Below are 24,385 nucleotides of genomic sequence, written 5' to 3'. Positions count from 1 at the left end.
GGAGGGTGTGACATTGTCTGACCAGGTCATGATAGAGTGTACTTAGATCAGTTCACTTGTGTAGATCAAAGTAATGGTTAGATGTGTAAGGGTGTATTCAGATGTTTAAACTTTATGAAAACTAGTGGAATGTTACTGGTATTGTTTTTGCTTATCTATTGCTATCCTAATGTAATGCCAAACATGTACATGGTAAATACACTTGTAGCTAAATAACACATATTACACATCAAATAAATCTTGTGAAATGCTAAGGATTTAAGGACTTTAACAGAAAATGCTAATTTCAAAGCAAATGTCCATTATGCATAAGGTTGGAGGTCAAAAATCTAAGTGCATTTCTCACTCCCTGTCATCAAAGGAAAAGCCCATATGTGTAGATGGTCAGCTTGTTTTCTGTGAGAAGAAGATATAAATATGGATTCAAAGAAAGATCCTGTATTCCTAGGCTGTTTGGATTCTAACAAAAGAATAACTGCATGAGATGACAGAGATCCCCAGAGTTATTCTGGGTAGCCCTGTGTGAAGGGGTAAACTCCCCACACTAGCCCTGTAAGAGCCGGATTGGGCCAGGTGGTCCTAATCAGCTAATTACACTGCAAACAAGTGGAGCTTTAGGCCAGAATCAGCTGGTTAGAGAGACTCGCCTGTTCAGGAACTGGTGGGACCTATAAAGCCAGGAAGCAGGCTATGGGCTGGGGCTGTTGGGAAAAGCTGCAGGAAGGCAGGCAGAAGTCATGCACTGGGAAGAGGGAGGAGTGTTTGGGGACTGCAGGGAGATACTCCGTAGTTATTCCTTGGAAGCAGGATTCTTGGGGATGGCACACCCAAAGTGAGGAGAGGAACCAGAGTATAGGAAGCAGTCACAGAATCATAGAAAATTAGGTTTGGAAGCAACCTTGGGAGACCATCTAGTCCAATGTCCTGCTCAAAGCAGGACCAACCACAACTACATCAGTCCAGGTAAAGAGCAATGTGGGCAGACGGAGGAAGTCCAGAACTGCTCAGCTGTCCCTGGACTGGAACCCAGAAAACAGGGCAGTCATAAACAGATAGCTAAGGGTTAATGTCTCTTTCACCTGGAAAGGGTTAACAAACAACACCTGACCAGAGGACCAATCAGGAAACAAGATACTTTCAAATCTGGGTGGAGGGAAGCTTGTGTGTGTCTTTTGTTCTGTCTGTTGTTCTCTCTAGGCTCTGAGAGTGACCACACATACCTACAGGCTCTCTAATCTTCTGTTCCAATTTTGTAAGTAGAAAGACAGTTTAGTCTTTTTAATTGTTTTTCTGTATTTGCAACTGTGTATCTGGCTGGTGGAGTTTTAATGTGTATTTGGCTAAAAGTATTTTAAATTGTATTCCTGCTGGAGAAAGCTTTTCTCTATTGTATATAAGCTGAAAAACTCTGTAATATTTACCCTCTAGATTACAGAGATAACTTTTACTTTTTTTCTTTCTTTTTATTAAAAGTTTTGCTTTTTAGGACCTGTTTGATTTTTTCCCTATTTGAGGTCAAGGGAATTGAGTCTGTACTCACCAGGGAATTTGTGGGGAGACGAGAAGGATAAATTTCCTCTTTGTGTTAGATTCACGGAGCTTGACTCTGTATTGCCTCTGGGTGAGGGGAAGGAGGGAGGGTGAAGGGGGAATGCCTTTGTTTAGATTCACGGAGCTTGAATCTGTCTATCTCTCCTAGTGTACCCAGGGCGGGGAGAATCTGGGAGGAAGAAAGGACGGGGAAGGGAAATGGTTTATTCCCCTTTGTTGTGAGACTCAAGGAATCTGGGTCTTTGGTCTCCCCAAAACCTTCTCTGGGGACCCCCAAGTTTATCAGACACTCAGAGTTCTGATTGGTGGCAGCGTATCAGATCTAAGCTGGTAATTAAGCTTAGAGGAATTCATGCTAGTATCTCATTTTCTGGACTCTAAGGTTCAGATTTGAGAGAGAATACTATAAGGGCAGCCCTGGGTTCCCCTACCAGTCACTGAGGGAGTGGCACCAGGCAGTGAATGGGAAGACAGCCTAGGACAGTTGATGAACTGAATCTTATAAGGGGGAACACTGAGTGACCTAGTTGGAGGGCTAAGTCACAAAGCGGATGCTGCAGATCTTGAAGCAAGATGTCCTGCAGACCAGAGTCAGAGTGAAGGTGTGCAAACTGTCGACTGGGCATTGGCCTCGAGAGCTAATCCCCAGAGTGACAAGGAGGAGATGCCAGATCGGCAGTGAGTGGAGTATCTCATGACACCCTGTAGAAGACTTTTGGGAAACTGGCAGTTTATTACATCACTGCCAGCATTTGGAGTTACAAACTGATTTGCCTGTTATATTTTACCTGCTGTAGACTCTCAATAACCCTCATTTTTTCTTCTTAGCTAATAACTAAAGGTTTATTTACTATAGAACTAGCTGCCAGCATTATCTGTGGAATAAGGTTGGGAGTGACTGACTGGTCCCTTGGGACTGGGAGAAACTTGGTGTGGTGTGATATTATGATTAAGTGACATTTTATCACAACTTTCAGTTTGTCTAGGGGGCAAGTTAGGCTGAAGAGCCTAAAGGGGCTGTCTGTGACTCCATAGTGAGACTTGTGTAGTGATCCAGGAATTCATGTTTGACTGGCTTGGTGAAATCTAATTATAGAACAGGGGTCTCAAACTCCCTGCCTGCGGGCTATCTGCAGCCCGCAAACCTCCCCACTGTGGCCCATGAAGGAGAGACACAGGCAGATAGGCTGTCCACTAGGTCTGCTGTAGCATGGCCCCCCTGTAGCTCCCATCGGCTGGAGGAGAGGGACCGAGATATCATTAGTTGCCGGGCAGAGTCAGCCATGGAGACAGAATCACTTTTTTCCACAATGAATATAAATAAGTCAAAATACCGAACACAACTATCTGATACACACCTTGCTGCAATCCTGAAGGTTTCAACTGCTCAATCACTGAGGCCAAACATCAATAAACTGACAGAACTGAAACGTTGCCAGGTGTCTGGGAAACACTAAAAACTCTCTGGCAGGTGAAGAATTGTATAAAATTGTATGACAGCTTTGTTTCTAAGAAATTCAGAATAAAAAAGATCAATATAAACTTTCTTTTCTGAACACCATCTTCAGTGACATTATTGGCCCGCTGGGAGGATTTTAGGACTGGCACTGGCCCTAAGGCAAATTGAGTTTGAGACCCCTGTTATAGAACACACCAGCAGTTTGGGTGTCTGCCCTTGTTTTTTTGAGTCTGCCCTGAGATAGTAACTCACAGTGGTGAGCCACTCCAGACAGCATGACAGGAAGCACCAGAACGTTAGAGAAAAGCAGACTTGGTACCAATTTATTTTACAAATAAAGTGAAAGAAAGGCAAATTGGATCCATGTGTCCAGACCCTTAGGGCCTAATTCTATCCTGCTGAAATCAACTGTGAAGCTCCCACTGATACAATGGGAACAGAAATGGGCCTTTAATGTGCTGTAGTTACCTTGCAGTTGGAATGGGCTTGAAAAATGATATCAGTGCATTAACATACAGTGCACCATCTATGGTGCAGTTAACTCAGGACAAACAGCTATAAAAGGGGGCGGGGGAGGGGTAATAATTAGTCCCAGGGGGTTAAAAGGCCTCTCCCAATCCACTGAGGAGAGAGAACCACCGAGAAACAAGGTTCAGCTGGAAAAGGGGTTACGAGGAAACTAACTAGGTTCAGCTAGGTCCAACTGCTCGAGACCTTTTTAAACCCTCCCCTGCGTGGAAAGAGGTGGGAGAGAGAGTGAGAGAAGCAGGGAAGCTGCCAGTAGGCTGGGTGCAGCAAGACACTGACCCATTCCAGGAAGGAAGGCTGAACTCCCTCCCCAGAAGGGAAGGAAAACAAGCACAAGGGACTGGCTGGGGAAAGGAATAGCTGGACCCTGTGCTACCAGTAAGAATCTGCCTTGCCCAACCCTGTGTCTCTAAGGCAAAAAGGACTGAGCCTGCTGAGGGGAAGAAGGTACTTTGTCACAAGGGTCATAGTTAAAACATCTGTTACTTGTTTTATGGTGGGACCTTAATGTAAATAAAATATCAGCAAAAAGAACAATAGAATTATTGTGTACAATAGTCATGTACAACCAAGAACAATGAAAAAAATCTCAGATTCCTTTTTCCTTTAAATGAAGGAAAATTGCAGTTATAGATTGTGACTTAACAAGGTCACATCAGAACAGCAATTTTGATGTATTTTCTAAGTGACAGAGGACTAGATCCACAAAGGTACATAGCTACCTAATTTATAAATTGTTACATATTTATTGAAGCAGAGACTTGACTCTTCCATATTCCAGGTGAATGCCCTGGCCACCAGCTAGAATCAATCTCTAGCTTTTTTTCTGATTCAGTGACTGATTATTTGTACAAAGTGGAACATTTCCAACAGGAGAGACCCACCCCAGCAGATCCTGTAGTCTATAGCGACTAGGGCACTCACCTGTGTTCACATCCCTGCTCCAAATCAGGCAGAGCAGGAACTGAATGTGGATTTCCCACCTCCCAGCTGAGTGCTTTAACCACTGAGTTATGGGTAAAATGGGGAGATAAGAGAGCTGACCTGGCTTACATGCCTAGCTCCAGGAGTGGGTTCATGACTGAGATCCCTGAGCAGATGTCCTTACCTCTGCTTGCGTGTCAGGTGGCTCAGGCTTAGATCAATAGCAGTTTGGCATCTAAAGAACTTTGTGTATCTAGGCCCTATTCCCTTCCTTGCCATTTCACGGTTGGCAAATTTAGGTGGTTCACTGTTCAGCTTTCCGGCTTCTGGTGCCTAACTCTCCCCATGCATTGTATGGGGAGCTGGGCATGTGACTCAGAGCTGAAGATTCCATTGGATGGCAAGGCACCTAGGAGTCAGGCCTTGCAATGCCCAAGTCTCTTTGGGGATCTAGCCCAGAGCTACTATCCATGGCAACCTTGGTCAAAACAGGTTGCATATGACTTCCAGTTTTTACTTTTGTTTTCTGATACAAGACAGCATGTTTTAAGACTTTAAAATCAAGAAGCCACTATATACACTAGAACTGCTTGGAAATTCATCCTTTTTCCCACAAAATATGAATGACAATGAATATTTTTCATGTTCCACAAATAAATTTGGGTTTTTCATAGAGCTGTCAAGTGTTTAAAAAAAATTAATCCTGAGTAATTGTGCAGTTAAACAATTACAGAAAACCATATATTTAAATATTTTGGGTGTTTTCTACAGTTTCAAATATATTGATTTCAATTACAACACAATAGAAAGTGTACATTTCTCACTTTATATTTATTTTTTTATTCCAAATATTTAAACTGTAAAAAATGAAAGAAATAGTATTTTTCAATTCAGCTAATACAAGTACTGTAGTGCTTTATCATGGAAGTTCAACTTACAAATGTAGAATTATGTATAAAAAATAACTGCATTCAAAAATAAAACAATAGATTTCAATTGGTATTCTATTGTTTAACAGTGCAATTAAACTGCGATTAATAATATTTTTTTAATCTCAATGTTTTTAGTTAAATGCATGAGTTAACTGATTAATCAACAGCTCAAGTTTTTCAATAAAAATCTGAACATTTTTAATGAAAACAGACTTTTTGTGAAAATTTGTAATCTTATTGTGAAGATTTTTCACAGGAAAAAAGTTTTCAGGAGATTTTTTGAACATAAAAATATGAGAGAAAGAGAGAGAGAGGTTGCTATAGTGCATTAACCGTATAACATGGCTATGCTTTGTTCTGTATATAATATTTTTACTATAAATGGGTCACAGTTTGAACCTCGGATCCACATCATTTCAAGGACTGCTGAGATCTCAGCACCAGGTGAGGTGGAGGCAGGCCCTGGGGTGGGTCATGTTCCCATTGCACAAGGACAGAATATTTGTAAGATTTTCACACTAAGTCACCTGAGCAAATGACACCGACATCCTCAGCAATTCCTGCCTGGGCTGTCTCAGACACGGAGTTGTCACAGAGAGTCAGACGAGTCTCATTTCCAGCACACTGGACCCTTCTCAGCCCCACGGGGCCCCTTCCTCGCTCAGACTTAGAGGGGTTATAAGCTTTCTCAGCGACTCCACACTGGAGCTGTCTGCAGACCACGCTGGCATCTCTCATGTCCCACTGGTCATCCAGGACTCTGCTCCACATACCATGGAGGAAAATCTCGACTGTCCCATTGCATCGGCTCTCTCCATACAACAGTCTGAGCGCCTCAGAACGACCTGGGCTCACAGAGACACAAAATAAGCTGAATAACACTCCCTGTTGGTACTGAATGAAAAATAATACACAGATGTGATGTGAAACACAGGTTTTTGTGCCAAGTGGAAGGTAACCTTCACCACTGTGCAGTGATACAGGGAACAACCTTTCTCAAGGATTTGATTTGTCTGTCTACTCAGAAATGCAGGAGGTGTTGGAGGGAAAGAATTCCCCAGCTCTGAGATCAGAGCTTTCATGATGTGGAGCGCTCTCTCCTCCCTAAGGAGTCAATGTGAGTGGAGAGTGCTCAGGAACACCTGGCAGATCAGGCCTTTGGTTACCAAAACGCTCTGTGCAAAAGCGCTCAGTGCTCACCCAACACAACAATAGTGGCAGCGCTGTGAGATAGTTGTAATTTACAACAGGAGAATTTTCTGCACTCAGTTGGGTTTTTCCAGGCCAGGTCTTCAACTGTGGACACTTGAGTTACCTTTCTCATGAACTGTAGATATTGGCTTGGCTGGAGATGATGCTTGGAGGGGTGAGTGACCTCTGGCAATGGGGAGGAAGGTCCCATTTTTTTCTAAACATTTGTATTTTTCTTATTAAAACTTTGTTCACTGTGAACATGTAAAGATGTTGAAGTTCCTTGTGGGAGAAGCCAAGATCCTTTCTGGTGATTAGGTCATTGGAGATTTATACAGTGTATATGGCACCTTGCATTTCAAAGGAGCAACAGTGCTCCCAAAATATAATCTGTAAACATGTCAGATCTTCCTAAATATATCAACAGTTATAAGAATATACATACAGAGGACAGTAGTGACTCCATATTTAAAGATGAGATTAATATTGCACTTAAGGCAGGGATTCAATTACTCTGTTTTTTGTTAAAGTTATGTATGGTCTGATTCTCACATTAAGACTCCTATACTCTGAGCAGGTGTCACAGATTCACCGGGCAATGCTCTGGAACTACTCCATATGAAGCCAGTCAGGACTCTGGTGGAATATTCCTTCTCTCTGTGAGCATACTGTCTCCAGAGCAAGAAACTTACATAGCTTCAATCTTCCTGGATCTGACTTTGGAGAATTCAGCATCCCCTTCTCATACCATGTGCTTCCCACAGCGAGTTCGCACATGGGGGTGCTCCTGGGACACCAGAGGGCCCTGCACCCCAATTCCACAGTCAGACATGACTGACAGCCAGCCAGTAAACAGAAGGTTTACTAGACAACAGGAACACAGTCCGAAACAGAACTTGTAGACCTCCTCAGCCAGGTTCATCTTGGGGCCAGGGAGGCCAGAACCCCACCTGGGCCTCCCTCCATTTCCCCAGTCAGCTCCAAACTAAAACTCTCCAGCCCTTCCTCCAGCCTTTGTCTCATTCCCAGGCCAGAAGGTCACCAGATCTTTGTTCTCCAACACCTTCAGTTGGCACGTTTGCAGGGGAGGGGCCCAGGCCATCAGTTGCCAGGAGACAGGGTGTCGGCCATTCTTTGTGCAAACAGCATCACACTGGCCCTCTAGGGCTCTGCAACAATCACGCCCTCTTATCCCAGCACCTAGATACTTAAGAAATGCAAAGGGAAAACTGAGGCACCCACACAGTATTCTGAGAAAACATTAAGAATATTCCCACTTTGTCACAACAGGTGTAAATGAACCCTGTAGTTAGTAAGAATTGGGCCCACTATAATATCCCCTTACTTCCCACACAGAATCTGTGTCAGTGTGACCCACATTCCTTGTACTGCAGCATTTGACTTTATTTCTCTGACAGGAAGCGAAAGATGCAGTGGGAAGGGGACATAGATTTTAGTTGGATACTCTGGGCCTCTGTTACATTATGGGAAACCCACCTGGCAGGTCACACCCTAGTCACCCTTTGAGGGCAGAGCTAGAGTGCAATGCAGGGGAAGGTTATAAATACACAAGTTGAAGGGCTTTTATACACTTGAAAGGCTACCATGGCACAGCTGCAGCGCTGTAGTTGCACCTCTGTAGTCCCTTAGTGTAGGCCCTACCCATGCTGACCGGAGGGATTCTCTCTTTGCTTAAGTTGATCCACCTACCCGAGAGCTGATAGCTAGCTTGACAGAAGAATTCTTCGATTTACCTAGTGGTGTCTATACTTGGGGTGGGGGGTGGGTAAGTCGTCTTAACTACGTCACTCAAGGGTGAGGATTTTTCATATCCCTGATTTAGCTCGGTCAGCCCAGCTTTTTAATGTATTCCATGTCAAAGACAGCCCTGTGGACTCAGAGGCGGATAGATGCAGCACTGAGAGATGTGTCTGCTGTGAGGGCTGGTCCCAACCCCTGTACCACCATGGATACAGGGCAGTGCTATGCCAGGATTTGCTAGGGAAGCCCTCCGTTAGGATAATGTTTGGTGCACCATGGTGTGTTCTATGGACCTAGAGGGAGAGTTGGGGGCGGTATTTGTTACTGTGGAGACCACAGAGACTCTGGAATTTACATTTCACTGTCAGCTGATTGCTCTAAACTGGGACTCTGTCTCAGTTAAAGAGAGAGAATGGGGCAGCACTTAGTGAGATGAGGATTTGTGAATTCTTGCCTGATTAGCTGGGTTTATGGGGAGAAGACAGTGTTCTATGGAATGAGAGCCTTACAGAGATCCAGGGAACAGATATTGTAGAGGCTGTTTCTAATCCTGGTACCACTTTGAATACAGGCTACAGATTTCTGTTACAACAGCAAATGAGAGACCCAGTCAACACTTAACCCAAGCCTAGGGCTGGAGCACTGCTAGCTGCCAAGATCCCCAGAGTGTTTCGTTGCTCACCAAGTTCCGAAGTGTTTGAAATGACAGAGGTACTTCCATTTCTCAAGCTCTGAAGACACACTATTTGTTACAACCACACTGCAAAGACTGAGAAATCATCTCTAAGAGATCAGTGGGGAATGTGTTTTGATGTGCATACTGAAGTATAGAACATGTTAAGTTGTAACAGAAACAAAAGGGGGACATTCTGAATAAGGAGAAGCTGTAGATTTACTGTTTCATAACTTTTGGTTAAATATCAAAGGGGTAGCCATGTTAGTCTGGATCTGTAAAAGCAGCAAAGAGTCCTGTGGCACCTTATAGACTAACAGGTGTATTGGAGCATGAGCTTTCGTGGGTGAATACCCACTTTGTCAGATGCATATAGTGGAAATTTCCAGATGCAGGTATAAATATGCAAGCAGGAATCAGGCTAGAGATAATAAAGTGAGTTCAATCAGGAGGATGAGGCCTTGTTCTAGCAGTTGAGGTGTGAACACCAAGGGAGGAGAAACTGCTTTTGTAGTTGGCAAACCATTCACAGTTTTTGTTTAATCTTGAGCTGATGGTGTCAAATTTGCTGATGAACTGAAGCTCAGCAGTTTCTCTTTGAAGTCTGGTCCTGAATCTTTTTGGCTGCAGGATGGCTACCTTTAAATCTGCTATTCCAGGGAGACTGAAGTGTTCTCTTACAGGTTTTTGTATATTGTCATTCCTGATATCTGACTTGTGTCCATTTATCCTTTTATGTAGGGACTGTCCAGTTTGGCCAATGTACATAGCAGAGGGGCAATGCTGGCACATGATGGTGTATATTACATTGGTGGACGTGCAGGTGAATGAACTGGTGATGGTGTGGCTGATCTGGTTAGGTCCTGTGATGGTGTCGCTGGTATAAATACGTGGGCAGATTTGGCATTGAGGTTTGTTGCATGGATTGTTTCCTGAGTTAGTTACTATGCTGCGGTGTGCAGTTACTGCTGAGAATATGCTTCAGGTTGGTGGGTTGTCTGTGGGCGAGGACTGGCCTGCCACCCAAGGCCTGTGAAAGTGAAGGATCATTGTCCAGGATGGGTTGTAGAACACTTCAATCTCCCTGGACACACAATAGCAGATTTAAAGGTAGCCATCCTGCAGCCATTTCTCCTCCCTTGGTGTTCACACCTCAACTGCTAGAAGAGGGCCTCATCCTCCCTGACTGAACTAACCTCGTTATCTCTAGCCTGATTCTTGCTTGCGTATTTATACCTGCCTCTAGAAATTTCCACTACATGCACCTGACGAAGTGGGTATTCACCCACGAAAGCTCATGCTCCAATACATCTGTTAGTCTATAAGGTGCCACAGGACTCATTGCTGCTTTTGTTTAAATGTTATTCATAGTTATTACAATGTTTTCTGTGTGCATTAAATGTTTATTTTACTAAGGCCATATCTACACTATGGGCGCTACAGTGACACAGAACAGCACTGCAGCTATGCCGCTGTAGTGTAGATGTTTCCTTCAGTAACAGAAGGGGTTTTACTATTGCTGTAGGTAATTCACCTTTCCGAGTGGTGGTAGCTAGATCAATGGAAGAATTCTTCTATTGTTGTCTACACTGGGGGTGAGGTTGGCCTAGACTTCACACCCCTGAGTGACATAACTATTGATCTCATTGATAAAAGCTGCTAAGTGCTTAATACTTGCTGAAAATGAAACATAGGCACTTAAACCAGTTAGGCATTTCCATGCTGAAAGGAGCAACAGTGAAACAGGTGTAAAAATCTGGGCCTAAGACCCTATGAGTAGCCAGCAGACAGATGGCAAGTTATCAGTTACTTCAGTTCTCTGGTGGGGCATGGGGAAGCCTTTGAACATCTTTGGAGAAGCCTGGAGGAAAAAGGCCCCTGCAGTATTTGTGCTGCATTGTAGAAGAGGATCTTCAAAGCACCAGCTGTTCTCACCAAGAGCAGGATCTTTCTGAAAGTTTCCAGCTGGCTCAGAAGCCAGCCTCTGGAGGCATCTGAACACTTTCCTGAAAACCGAGGTTTTTTGCAAAGAAATGACTATTTCTGTGAAGTGTTGTAGGGTATTAATGATCTACAAACATACACACACATACTGAGCAAACTCTGCAGGTGAGGGCTGCAACCCACCAGCACACAACGCAGGATGAGCAACGGGGGAACATTTTGGCCAGGAACACCAGGGCAAACACCTAATTTTCCAGAGAGTGAAATGAGATTTGTGTATAGGTTGCTTCTGCAACACCAACTTCAACCTGATGAAAGGCTGAGTGAGCCCTGCTGGGACTGAGGGAATCTGTGAATCACAAACCCCAGGTTTATAGCACAGAGTCATTCTCTCCGGTTCATTCTGTCGTAGTTCTAGGATCCACCTTGCCACCCTTCACTGAACTCGGAGGTGTCTCTGATCTGGGGAACTTAAACAAAGAGAGGAACATTTCAATACTCCTACTTACCTTGAGTACTGTAGTCAATGGGACTACTCGTGAAGATCCTAATCTGGGCAGTACACTGCACTGTAACTAACATATACATGTCTATAATAAACTTACCAGAGCAAATAACCCTGGCTGTGTCTCTGGGGGAGCAGGCTGGGTTGCCCAGGGCCATGCGAGAACAATTCCACAGGCAGGATTCAGTCCCTTCACAATGAAAAGTGTCGCTCCATATGGTTCCGTTCCCTTCCCCGAAATGGGCTCCTCCCTGGATCGACTTGGCATAACCACAGTTCAGCTGATGGCAGAGGACGTTGGCATCTTGCAAATCCCAGTGAGAGGCACAGAGGCTTCCCCATGTGTCTCCATGTCGGATCTCTACTCTCCCGGAGCACTCGGTACCGTTCACTAACCTGCCGCCCAGGCAGCCTGAGCACGAGGGAAGGTGAGTGTTGAGATGGTGCAGTGACCAATGTTAATGGCAATGACAGTGAGGGGAGTGGGAAACAGGAAGGGACTGTTACTCATGTTCAATGCTAGCAGTTACTCTGTGGGGGCTGTGGGACTATTCCACACCAGCACATTCACAAAGTGATACTCGATCCATGTCATTTAGTGCAAAGGGAGGACAAGGGATCAGAAATTGATTTCCTTAATACATTCCATACTCAAGGCACCACAAGCATTTCACAGGGGGATCAGTTCCAGCAGACTTGGCTGGTGCAGGGACAGGGTGTCAATTTATGGGCCAGGTCCCCACCTGGTGTAAATCAGCATAGCCTCATTGAGACCAATGGAGCTTGGCCGATTGACACACTGTGAAGAACTGGCTGAGGATGTTCCCCAATCCCCAATTCTTTCCTTTCCCACTGCAGCTGCTCACCTGAACACACCACACTGGCTTCGTTCCCAGGGGGACACTCAGTTGTGCCCAGTGCAGTAACAGGACAGTCCCTCAGGCGAGATTCGTTCCTCTCACAGCCAAATGTGCCGTTCCAGACATACCCATCTCCTGTGCCAAAGAGCTGCTCTGATGGAATCGACAGGGCGAATCCACAGTCATTCTGCTGGCAGAGGGTGTGGGCACCTTGTAAATCCCACTGGGAGTCACAGAGGGTTCCCCAGGTGCCTCCATGGCGAAGCTCCACTCTCCCCGAACACCGTGTGCTGCCGTTTGCCAGCCTGTACCCAGAGTACCCTGAGAACAAGGAGAAGGGAGATCAGAGGGACAGTTTTCTTACACAATTGTCTACAGAGATGTGACAAAGTATTAATAATTATTTCCCAGTTTACTGGGCACTTTGTGAATCAGGATGTTCAGACGTGAGAATCAGGTTCTTACAGTTCAGGCGTTATTGCCCATATCTGCCCTTTGTGAGGGGTCTCACAGCGCCCATCAAACTCCACCCCAGCATGTACCGCTCTGGGCTCAGGGTCACGCTTGGGACAGATTTTCTTGGGCTGGGCCCAGTCTCTGTTTTGGTGATTCCAAAGTGCTGGTCAGGAGTCTGGAAGGTCTATCCCCAAGATCTCACACCAATGTAATGTGATGAAACTGGGGGTTCTCATAGGTGCTGAGTCCTAGGTTACTGGAAGCTTCCTGAATCAGAACAGTTCCACTCAGGGGTCTGACTGGGGACAAAATACACAGTGGTGATATTATAACTCAGTGACAGCTCGGCAACAGTTAAGGTTAAGACCAGATTTCCATCAAAGCTAATTTTTTCTAAGTGCTCTAATGTCTGCCTGATTGATGGGATTGTATTGGAATATGGTATTTCATATAGAAGCACAGGGTTGTAATAGTAATCAAAATTTGGGGCCATTTCACTGAGGGGTTTCCAATATATAGCTCCCAGGGAAAAAAGAAAAATCATCTTGTCTTAAAGTTGACAGATTCTGGCATTTTATTTTTGCTCACAGACAGAGATCAAATTAAGGCTCAGATCATTGCACCAGGGTCTCAGACACTCGAAGATTACCCCCAACAGAGTATATGGCATCCACCAGCCCTTGGGATAAATCAAATTAAAATGTTATTTCAAAAAGCGCCTGCTTCTCCAGTTAGGTGCTTGTGAAGGCTTCTGCACCTGCACACATGCCTAATGGACTACACTGAGCATGTGCAGTGAGGGAGGATAGATTTGTGGAAACCTGCTAATCCAGCATGAGATGTGTGTGGTTTTGAGGGTAAATTGTGGTCCTTACAGATAGGCACCCTACCCCTACCCCAAGCACTGTGAGTGTGACTCCAGCCAGAAAAGAAAAGTGATGATAAAAAAGCAGGTTTATTGCTCCAATTTGTCTCTCTTGTGGGGGGATTTTGTTTGGTGCAAATATAATCTGAGTTCAGCAAAATATTCAGAATGTGCTGAAACTGCTTTTGAAAAGAAAACAACTTCCATATGTGAATGTTGACTGGGAGGGGAAGGGTGATAGAGGTGCAAGAGTAGGTGGTAATAGGGGGAAATGTTTAGGTTTGCAGCCAGGGATGTGTTTATTAGGGGAGGGAGACAAATGGGAATGGGAGGTAGGGGAGAGAAGAAGTTGTGGCAGGGAGAGAGTGGGGACTGGGCGGGGAGGAGGGGAGAAGATAGGAGAGTTGCAAACTAGGAAGGATAGCAGAAAAAGTTGGGAGGTTGAGATAAGGCACATCAGCCATGAATTCTCCCCTTCCATGTGTGTGCTGCAGCCTAGGGGAGCCCTGCCCCATTGCAGGCCCCGGTAGCAATTACACAACCGCCATTATCCCCATTGCATTGTAACAAAATATACAGGACAGGGAGGAGCACGGAGGAATCACATAGCAACCTTGAGGCCTACTGGAAAACCACTAGACTGGGACTATCCCCAGCTATGCTGCTAGCTGACATTGGGTAAATCTGAGGTACTGAGCCCCAGAAGGCGGTGAGAGGCAGACCAGTTGAAAGTCTCTGGGCAAAGATCAAAGCTGGAAATAATAGGGGAGATTTAATGGTAGGCATCTACTATAGATCACCCAATCAGGAGAAGGAGTGGATGAGGCATTTCTACAACAAACAGAAATATTCAAAACACAAGACCTGGCAGGAACAGGGGACTTTATCTACCCAGACGTCTGTTGGAAAAGTAATAAGGCAAAACACTAAATGTTCAATCAGTTCTTGGAATGTATTGGGGGAAACTTTTTGTTCCATAAAAGTAGAGGAAGTAACCAGGAGGACCGACATTTGAGACTAGATTCTGACCAAGAATTCATAGTGAATCTGAAGATGGAAGGCAACTTGGGTGAAAGTGACCATGAAATGATAGCTTTCATGATTCTAAGGAAAGGAAGGAGTGAAAGAAGCAGAATAAGGAAAATGGAATAGACTTTAACAAACATAGTGAACTGGTAGATAAAGTCCCATCGGAAGAAAGGGAGGTCAGGAGATCTGACAGTTTCTCAGTATTAAAAACACAACTGCAAACTATTCTGATGTAAAGGAAAGACAGAAAGAATCATAAGAGACCAATGTGGCTCCACAGGAGCTCTTTAATGACTGAAAATCAAAAAGGAGTCCTACCCAAAATGGAAATGTGAAGTACTTGCTAAGGATGAGCACAAAACCACAGCACCAGCATGTAGGGACTAAATCAGAGAGGCTAAAGCACAGTATGAGTTACACCTAGCTGGGACATAAAAAGACAATAAGAAGAAGTTCTCTAAATACATTAGGGCATAAGAGAAAGATGAAGAAAAGTACAGGTCCTCTACTTGGTGCAAAAGAGACCTAATAAGGGATGATATCAAGAAGGCTGAGGTGTTTAATTACTATTTTGCTTTAATCTTTACTAAATAGGTTAATGGTGAGCAGATACTTAACACAATTAATATTAACAATGAGGGGGAAGGAATGCAAGCCTCACAGAAATTATTAAGTCTACTGTCCCCAAAGATACAGTACACACACACTAACCTGTTAGCATGTAGCCCCTGTATTTGACATTCCTGAATGTACACAAGAATTTGACAGCACTGGAATCAGTGATTTTGTATGTTTAGCCACTGCCAGCTGAAACTCAAACATCACATAGCTAAAAATAGTTTTACCACCCTGAGAGGCAAGGCCAAATAGCTGCATGCTCACAGTTTTTCTTATCAAAATGAAAGAATAAAATAAAAAATAAATGTACTGTAAAAATAGAAAAAAATGTTAAGACAACCCACCTTGGTTTTACGTGTCGCTAACATGTAAGTTTTATTGTTGTTATAACCAGAAATATTTTGCTAATAAAAATAATGAATTGTTATTGGCTGTTGCTGGGGAAATTATTAGCCTATTAGAGGCTATTATGAGCTGTGTGCTTTATCCAAAGAAAATGTACAAAAAAAATATTTAGAAAGTGTGCTTTGGAGCAGTCTGAGGGAGTTTTCCTTTTGGCAAGGATTTGACACTAGTGGTCAGATGGAAGGAAGAAGCCCCCAGTAACCTGGCTGTTAATTTCTTGAAACAATTTCAGACTTTTATGTAACTATAAATATTTGGAATGCTCTGCTCCCTGCTGCTACAGCATACGTGGGTGTATGTGCAAACTTGAAACCTAATAAAAAAGTAGTTTTAGGTAAAGCACTCTGCTTTGTATCAGCCATTTATCAGACCGAGGAAAAAAATATGGCCATAACGCCTCTAAGAAAACCATTTAAGTTACCACTGATTTGGGTTCTAAAACCCCTGGGTAACAAGCCCAGGTAAGGACACACTCTTTACCTTAACACACAGCACTGAGCTGATTTATGGTAAAACCAAGAATAAGTTTATTAATAAAGAACATAGACTTAAGTGATAATAGGCAGAGATAACAGAAGCAGAAAATGCTTACAAACAAAAAAATACAACACTTTCTAGTGTCTAAGACTTTACTTTAGCAAACTATGATCTTTGCCTCAACAGCTTTCTCACATCAAGCTACCAGCATCTCTAAGTTTTCCAGCAGGAGGATCCAACATTCATGGAATTAGAGGGTGCTGTCCCCTTTGCCCCCTAAATGATGGGTAACTAAGAAGTTCTCTCCCCTTCTTTGTATACTCTAGTAAACTTTTGAAATGTGTTAGTCTGAAGTGCATCCCCAGATACATTTCTTCTCCTTTGCTATTTGACTTTTTCTGGTGACTTCCCAACAATCTCTTGGCTCACATGTAACGTAATTTCCACATGTAACGTAATTTCCGTAATGTCTCTGGCCTCACCTTGCTCAGTTTACATTGGAGACACAGGCAAACAGGCAAAACAACATCCCTTTGTCTAGGACAAACTTGTTTATTAAGTCTCTAAAACATATTTTAGGAACATATTTCCATCACATATACATAGCTCTACTTGCCATCTGTATATACCTCACACTACGATATCCATAACCAGCATGTCTCCAGTTTTTATATGATATCTTACACAATACACTGTTACAGTACAATAATACCGTATACAATCAATTGTTTCAACTGCTTATTTTGGGGGTTCAGGCCCCCTGTTCTCCCACTGGAGTGTCTGGACCCTGATTGTCACACAAAGATACTTAAGGATCTAGCTGAAGCACTGGTGGAACTGTTACCAATGATCTTTGAGAACTCATCCAAGACAGGTGACATCCCAGAGGACTGGACAAGAGCAAGTACCTATCTATAAAGACTGTAATAAAGAGGATCCCGTCAGCTTAACTTCAATACCCAAAAGATACCGGAACAAATTATTAAACAATCAATTTATAAGCACCTACAATATAATAGGGTTACAAGGAAGAGCCAGCATGGATTTGCCAAAAATAAATTATGCCATGCCAACCTAATTTCCTTCTTTGACAGGTTTACTGGCCTCATGGATAGGGCTGAAGCAGTAGATGTGAGAGATCTTGATTTCAGTTAGGCTTTTGATATAGTTGCACATGACATTCTCATAAACAAATCAGAGAAATGTGGTCTAGATGAAATTACTAGAAGGTGGATGCACAACTCCTTGAAAAATCACACTCAAACAGTAGTCAACAGTGGTTTGAAACTGGGAATGTGTATCTAGTGGGGTGCCATGGGGTCAGTCCTGGGTCTGGTACTATTCAATATTTTCATTAATGACTTGGATAATGGAACGGAGAGTATGCTTATTAAATTTGCAGGTGACCCAAGCTGGGAGGGATCAAATGCCCTTGGAGGAGAGGATTAGAGTTCAATATGACCTGGACAAGTTGCAGAGCAGATTTGAAAACAAGATGAAATTCAATAAAGAAAAGTGCAAAGTACTACACTTAGGAAGTAAAAGTCAAATGCTCAACTTCAAAAGGGGGAATAACTGTACTAGGTGGTAGTACTGCTGAAAAAGATCTGGGGTAACAGTAGATCACAACTGAATATAATTCAACAGTGAGATGCAATTCTGAAAATGCTAGTATCATCCTGGTGTGTATTAACAGGAGTGTCGTACATAAGACACAGGAGGTAATTGTCCCTCTCCACGGGGCATGGCTGAGGCCTCAGCTGGAGTACTGTGTCCCGTTCTGGCTGCCACACTTTGGAAAAGATATAGAAAAATTTGGAGATGGTCCAGAGGAGAGCAACAAAAATGATAAAAGGTTTAAAAAAACTGACCCATGAGGAGAAGTTAAAAAAAACTCGGCATATTTAGTCTTAAGAAAAGAAGATTTAGCGGGGACATGATATCAGTCTTCAAATATGTTAAGTGCTGTTATAAAGAGAATCATGGTGATTTTTTCTTCCTGTCTACTGAAGATAAAAAAAAAAGTAATGGGCTCAATCTGCAGCAAGGGAGATTTATGTTAGATATTAGGAGAAACATCCTAACTAGAAAGGTAGTTTAGTTTAGTTCTAGAATAGGCTGCCAAGGGAGGTTTTAGAATCCACATCATTGAAGGTTTTTAATAAAAGAGTGGATAAACATCTGTCTAGATTTAACCAGTCTTGATGCAGTGCAGGGGAGTGGACTTGATAACCTCTCAAGGTCTCCTCCAGCCCCACATTTCTGTGATTCTTTGAAGTTACTTCACTGCTCTCTGTCTACATTTCCCATCTGTGAAATGTGGATAATGATGTAAGTACTTTGAGAACTACTGATGAAAAGCTCTTTATAAAACTAGGTCTTTTGATTATTATTCACAGTAGCCTATCAGCTGCAAACCTAGGTGAGAACTACACCTCTACCTCAATATAATGCTGTACTCGGAAGCCAATCTTACCACTTTATAAGTGAAATCATGTTATATCGAACTTGCTTTGTTCCTCCAGAGTGCGCAGTCCCACCCCCCTGGAGCACTGCTTTACTGTGTTATATCCGAATTTGTGTTATATCGGGTCGCGTTATATGGGGGAAGAGGTGTACAACTGTTTAAATAGCCATTGACTCCTACCAACAAACATTTCTCTTTCAGTTTAAAAAGCTAGGAAATTAAATGGCAAAAATCTTTGTTAATGCAGGGTTAAGGTTGCCCGTTGATAGCACATGCGCTTCCAGAACTTTGGGTTCAGCAAAACTCAAACTTCTGAGCACCAGGAAACACAGAGTTCAGATAAACCCCCCCACAATGTTAACTGTGCCCTCTTCAAGCAATGCCTCACAACACCCATAACACACACTCCCACTCTGCCTGTTCACTGTAATAAACAGGCACTATCTGCACTTTCCCTATTCTCAAACACTAAGCCTACCCCCAGAGAGCATACCACACTTACAAAATATAACAACCCCCTCTTTTACCACCCTTTACACATCAACACAAGATATTACCTAAACATATACTTTCCCCTATCCATCATTAAATCCACACAGTTCTCATGTCCCAACTCTCTACTGACAAGACACAGCCTACACAAATGATGCTGACTGGAACCTCAAGGTCCATACACACATCTTTCCTTTGATAGCACATGGGGGCACTCAAGCCCAGATCTCCTCATATCACATTCACAGCTCTCTGATGATCCTCAGACTAATCCCCAGATCTCCTCATATTACAACCACAGCTGTCCCAAGCTGCTCCAGTGTATTCCTCCACCATTCAATACAGCCACACCTAATGCAGTGACTGCACCTGGAGAGCAGTTAAACCCCGTGGTTACTGCGAGCTCCAGGAGGATCCCTTGGTGAAGAGCTGCTTGGGGCTTCCATTGGTGGTACTGAAACAGAAACTCCAAGAATTGTGAACTGCCTCAGTCAACTCAACAGTGCTCAATCTGGGGCTTTCTGATGACAATTAAAAAGCAAATACTGGTGACTATCTCCCTGACCCAAAGTTGTAGAGATGTTCTGAGATTGTGGGTAAAACTGAGGATTCAGAGCAGATTTTGAGTAGAATTAAATGGTAAAAAAACATCATTAATGTAGCGTTAAGGTTGCCCAGTGATACCCTGGGCTTTTCCAGAAAGTTGAGTTCAGCAAGGGAGGGTCCCCCAAGTACAGGGCACAATCCCACAAGGTGCTGAGTGGATCCTGTGAGAGGCTGAGCACCCTCAGCTGCCACTGCTGGATCAGGCCCAAAGTGAGTCAAACACACCATTGAAGGGATAAAGGAGGGAAGGGGCATGGGGAGGTGAGAGCTTTATTATCACTAGAAACTCACACAAATAAATGTGTAGGAATGAGCACTAACGGGCTGAGGTCTCCCTCTCTTCAAGCCACCACCCTTCTATTATGTGGATGGTTTTTGAGTCGCCTGGCTAGTTTTTCTATGCCCTTGCCAGTTGCTGGTCCATAGGTGTTATTGGCTGGGGGTGGGGGAGATATTGGTGTTGCCAGGATTTCTAAGCTGTGCACAAATGCACCTGGACATACAGTGATCTCGGAACTCCAGCTACGTGTGCCACAGCTGGAAACACACAATGACCTCCTGGCTGATGTACTCATCCTGATCTGCATGTGTTCAGTGTTCCAAGGTAGACACCAGTCAATGGGAGACCAGTGCTGCACTCCCAACCCCAAATCTCCCATAACTTTCTGAGCACTGAGTCCCTCCCCATGTTTGCCCCCAGCCCTGGGACCTCACCCTGTCCACAGACCAGCCACACCTCCCCTGGTATCTGGTCCTGTGCACAGATGAGCCAGTTTTTTCTGTGCCTTGGAGGTAGCAGCCCCACCCTATACAGAAAGGCATCACCTCTCCAATCCTGGCTTCCTCTCTCCAGGACTTCCCCTTTCAGGAAAAAGACCTCTCTGTTTTCCATTTCCCCCAGCCCATCCTAATACCCAACCTAGCAGCATGATCATGGCCAGCCAGCCAGGGCTCCTCACTGACACAGGGACAGGCTATCTGACTGGCTACCATGGACTGGGCTTTTGACCAATGCTGTGTTCCACAGGCAGGCTAGTGGGCAGCGTAGATCCTTTCCAGGCTCTACCATTAGCGGTGATGTTGGGAAAGGCGCCTGGCTAGGTGGCCCCACCCTTCTTTTAGCTCGTCCATTTAGATTTGCTTCCTGACAAGACCCTGACCCTGACAAGAAAGTGACCTTTGTTACTCATATAAGAAGATCCCAGGAATGTCACTCTGTGAGTCACTCTGAAGCCTAGGATGTGTGCTGAGTCAGTGTGAAATGCTGGGACAAGCTACAAGCTTGGCAGAGAGCTCCTCTGGTTCAGAATATCACCAGGTTCAATCATCACTGGGATTCGTGGTCACTTACCATCCAACTTTTAAGTTTAAGCTATTTTCAACTCTTGGAGTTTCCCTTATTCCAAATGGCGCCATCTCCTGTTGCTGACAATGCAGCTGAAGCCAGCAAGATGCCGCCATCTGCCTACAGTCTGTCAGCATGTGGGAGTGAGGCTGCCCTGAGTAAAGTTAGCTGCCACCTCCCTCCTTCTGAGACTGAAGCCTACAGGGAACATGGCTGCCCTTGTATGATTGAGGTGGATGGACAGGGTCAAGGAAATCTGAGAGGCAGAGGAGACCCTGTGAGAGGAGGGTGTAGAGAGTATGGGGAGCATGGCTCCGAGTGGTGGGGGGGATGGACAAGAGGCAGATTTAACGTTGCAAAGGAATGGTTTGGAGAAGGGTGTGGGGCAGGAGAAAGACTGAGGGGCAGAGGGACGTGGGAGCAGGGGGCAGCTGGAGGTGGAATGGAGATTGAGAAAGACATAGGGGGATGTGAAGTGCTGAGGGTGCTGTAGAAGACTGCAATGGGGGTGACAGATGAAGGGGATTAGGTGGCAGATCCCCACCCTCTGGTTGGTCGTGAAGGTGGGGAGTCCCCTCTAAGCAGCCAGGGGAAGGCAGTCTTGCAGCATTTCCAGATTACGCAAGCTGATTGAGAGTCATGGGATTTTGCTGCTGTCATAAATATAAATGGAAGGGTAACAACCTTTATGTATGCAGTAATGAAAATCCCTCTTGCCCAGAGCTACAGAATCACTTACCTATAAGAGGTTAATCAGTTCAACTAACCTAGTTGGCAGCTGACCAGAAGGACCAATGAGGAAAGAAGATACTTTCAAATCTACGGGGAGGTTTTGTTTGTGTGTGCCCTCTCGGACAGAGAGAGGAACTAGGGCAGAAAAAAACATCTCCTAAAAAGATCCTGGAACGATACATCTAAAATGACAGAAATTGTAAGCAATATCAAAGAAATGCATTAGATTATCTTTTGTTTTAGCTTGTGAATTTTCCGTATGCTAAGAGGTAAGTTTATTCCTGTTTTGTAACTGGGAAGCAGAATCAGAGGGGAATCCTCTGGATTTTAAATCTTTTTATTTACCCTTTAAAGTTATCTTCCATCCTGATTTTGCAGGTGTGATTCTTTTAGTTTTTTTTTTTTTTTTTTAAAGCTGAAATCAACTAGAGGGGTTTTTTTTTCTTTGCCTGTAGGCAGAGGAGTTAAGCTACAGCAAGCTGGGCTTTTTTTTTTTCTTTGTAGCTCTCGGGCTAGGATAGGCTAAGCACAGGAAGGCTAGGATGACAGAAAGTGAGGTCCAAATAAAACTGGAATTAGCCAGATTGAAAACTGAGTAAAGAAAGAACATGAAAACAAATGTCCTTAAAGCGCTTGGAGTTGGATGTGGTGGAGAGCAAGGAGGTAAAACGCTTGGAGGCAGAGGTAGTCAGGGAAGAGGCTGCCCATAAAAGAGCCCTGAAGTTAAAAGGCAGAGAAATACAGGTCCAGCTTGAGGCCCAGAAGCATAAACTGGCCATTATGGAGTTGAAAAGATGGAACCCTTCAGTAGCTGTCTCCACTTCTCCAAAAATCGACAAATGGGAGTGTCATGGTATAAAACCCCACTCTGAACCTTAGAGTCCAAAAGATGGGGTACCAGCATGAATTCCTCTAAGCTTAATTACCAGCTTAGATTTGATAGGCTTCCACCACCCAAAAGTATAGTGTTTTGGGACACTTCTGACTCCCCAAATCCTTCCCTGGGGACCACAAGACCCAAACCCCTTGAGTCTCACAACAAAGGGGAATAAACCATTCCCCCCCCCCTTTTCTTCCTCCCAGATCTTTCCCTCCCTGGGTACACTAGGAGATCACTGTGATTCAAACTCCTTGAATCTTAAAACAGAGAGGAAAGTCCCTTCCCCCCTCCCCTTTCCCCCTCACCCAGAGGCAATACAGATTCAAGCTCCGTGAATCTAAAACAAAGAGGAAATTCACCTTTCCCCCCCTCCTCTCTCTCCCTTCTCCCACCAATTCCCTGGTGAGTACAGACTCAGTTCCTTTGAGCCTTAACAAGGGGAAAAAATCAATCAGGTCTTTAAAAAAGAAAAGCTTTTAATAAAAGAAATAAAAAGTAAAAATTATCTCTGTAAATCAAGATGGAATATTACAGGGTCTTTCAGCTTATAGACACTAGAGAGAAGCCTCCCCCCCAGCACAAATACAAAATAAAATCTTTCCAGCAAAATACACATTTAAAATTCTACCAGCCAGATACACATTTGCAAATAAAGAAAACAATCAAAAAGACTAAACCGCCTTTCTACTTGTACTTACTACTTAAACAGAAAATTATAGAGTCTGTAGGTACATCTGGTCACTCTCAGATCCCAGAGAGAACAGACAAAGATGACACACAAAAAAGACTTTCCTCCACCGAGATTTGAAAGTATCTTGTCTCCTGATTGGTCCTCTGGTCAGGTGTTCCAGGTTCACTGTTTGTAATCCTTTACAGGTAAAAGAGACATTAACCCTTAACTATCTGTTTATGACAGGGAGCTACTATGTCCACAGTATGAGGAATCCAGTGATATTGCTGAATATTTCATCACCTTTGAGAGACTGTGCACCCTCCACGCAATTCCTGAAGATCACAAGGTGACCACATTGGTAGCAAAATTGAATAGAAGAGCTCTGGACATATTCAACAAGATGCCTATTGAGGATTCTTCTCACTGTGGGAAAAACAACTGAGGAGAGCTGGCAGTTTTCCAAAGGGACAGTATTAAGGGCCAAAAGCAACCTATTCTGATGAGTAGGAAAGATAGAAAATGTGGCAAAAAACCCACTTTGGCTTAACCACGAGATCTTGCATGATCTGAAAAAAGAAAAAAAAAAGTCATAAAAAATGGAAACTAGGACAGATTACAAAGGATTAATATAGGCAAACAACACAGGAATGCAGGAGCAAGATTAGAAAGGCAAAGGCACAAAATGAGCTCAAACTATCTAGGGGAATAAAGGGAAACAAGAAAACTTGTTATCAATACATTAGAACCAAGAGGAAGACCAAGGTCAGGGTAGGCCCACTGCTCAGTGAGGAGGGAGAAACAGTAACTGGAAACGGCAGAGATGCTTAATGACTTCTTTGTTTCGGTTTTCACTGAGAAGTCTGAAGGAATGCCTGACATAGTGAATGCTAATGGGAAGGGAGTAGGTTTAGAAGGTAAAATAAAAAAAGAACAAGTTAAAAATCCCTTAGAAAAGTTATATGCCTGCAAGTCACCAGAGCCTGATGAAATGCATCCTAGAATACTCAAGGAG

The 24,385-nt window shown here is 43.8% G+C and overlaps 1 protein-coding gene across 1 annotated transcript in view; it reads right to left on the bottom strand.

The window, feature by feature from the left end:
• LOC116820780 (antigen WC1.1-like) overlaps window positions 1-24,385 on the bottom strand; it is a 309,052-nt gene that overhangs the window by 256,819 nt on the left and 27,848 nt on the right. Inside the window, 3 exon segments of the mRNA XM_075062239.1 lie at window positions 5,922-6,239; window positions 11,569-11,880; window positions 12,335-12,649. Of these exon segments, the coding sequence (XP_074918340.1) occupies window positions 5,922-6,239; window positions 11,569-11,880; window positions 12,335-12,649 (945 nt within the window).

This window comes from Chelonoidis abingdonii, chromosome 1, assembly GCF_003597395.2.
Source record: "Chelonoidis abingdonii isolate Lonesome George chromosome 1, CheloAbing_2.0, whole genome shotgun sequence".
Taxonomy (NCBI): domain Eukaryota; kingdom Metazoa; phylum Chordata; order Testudines; family Testudinidae; genus Chelonoidis; species Chelonoidis abingdonii.
Note: the sequence above shows the minus strand (reverse complement) of the source record. Positions and strands in the feature narration are given on the sequence as shown.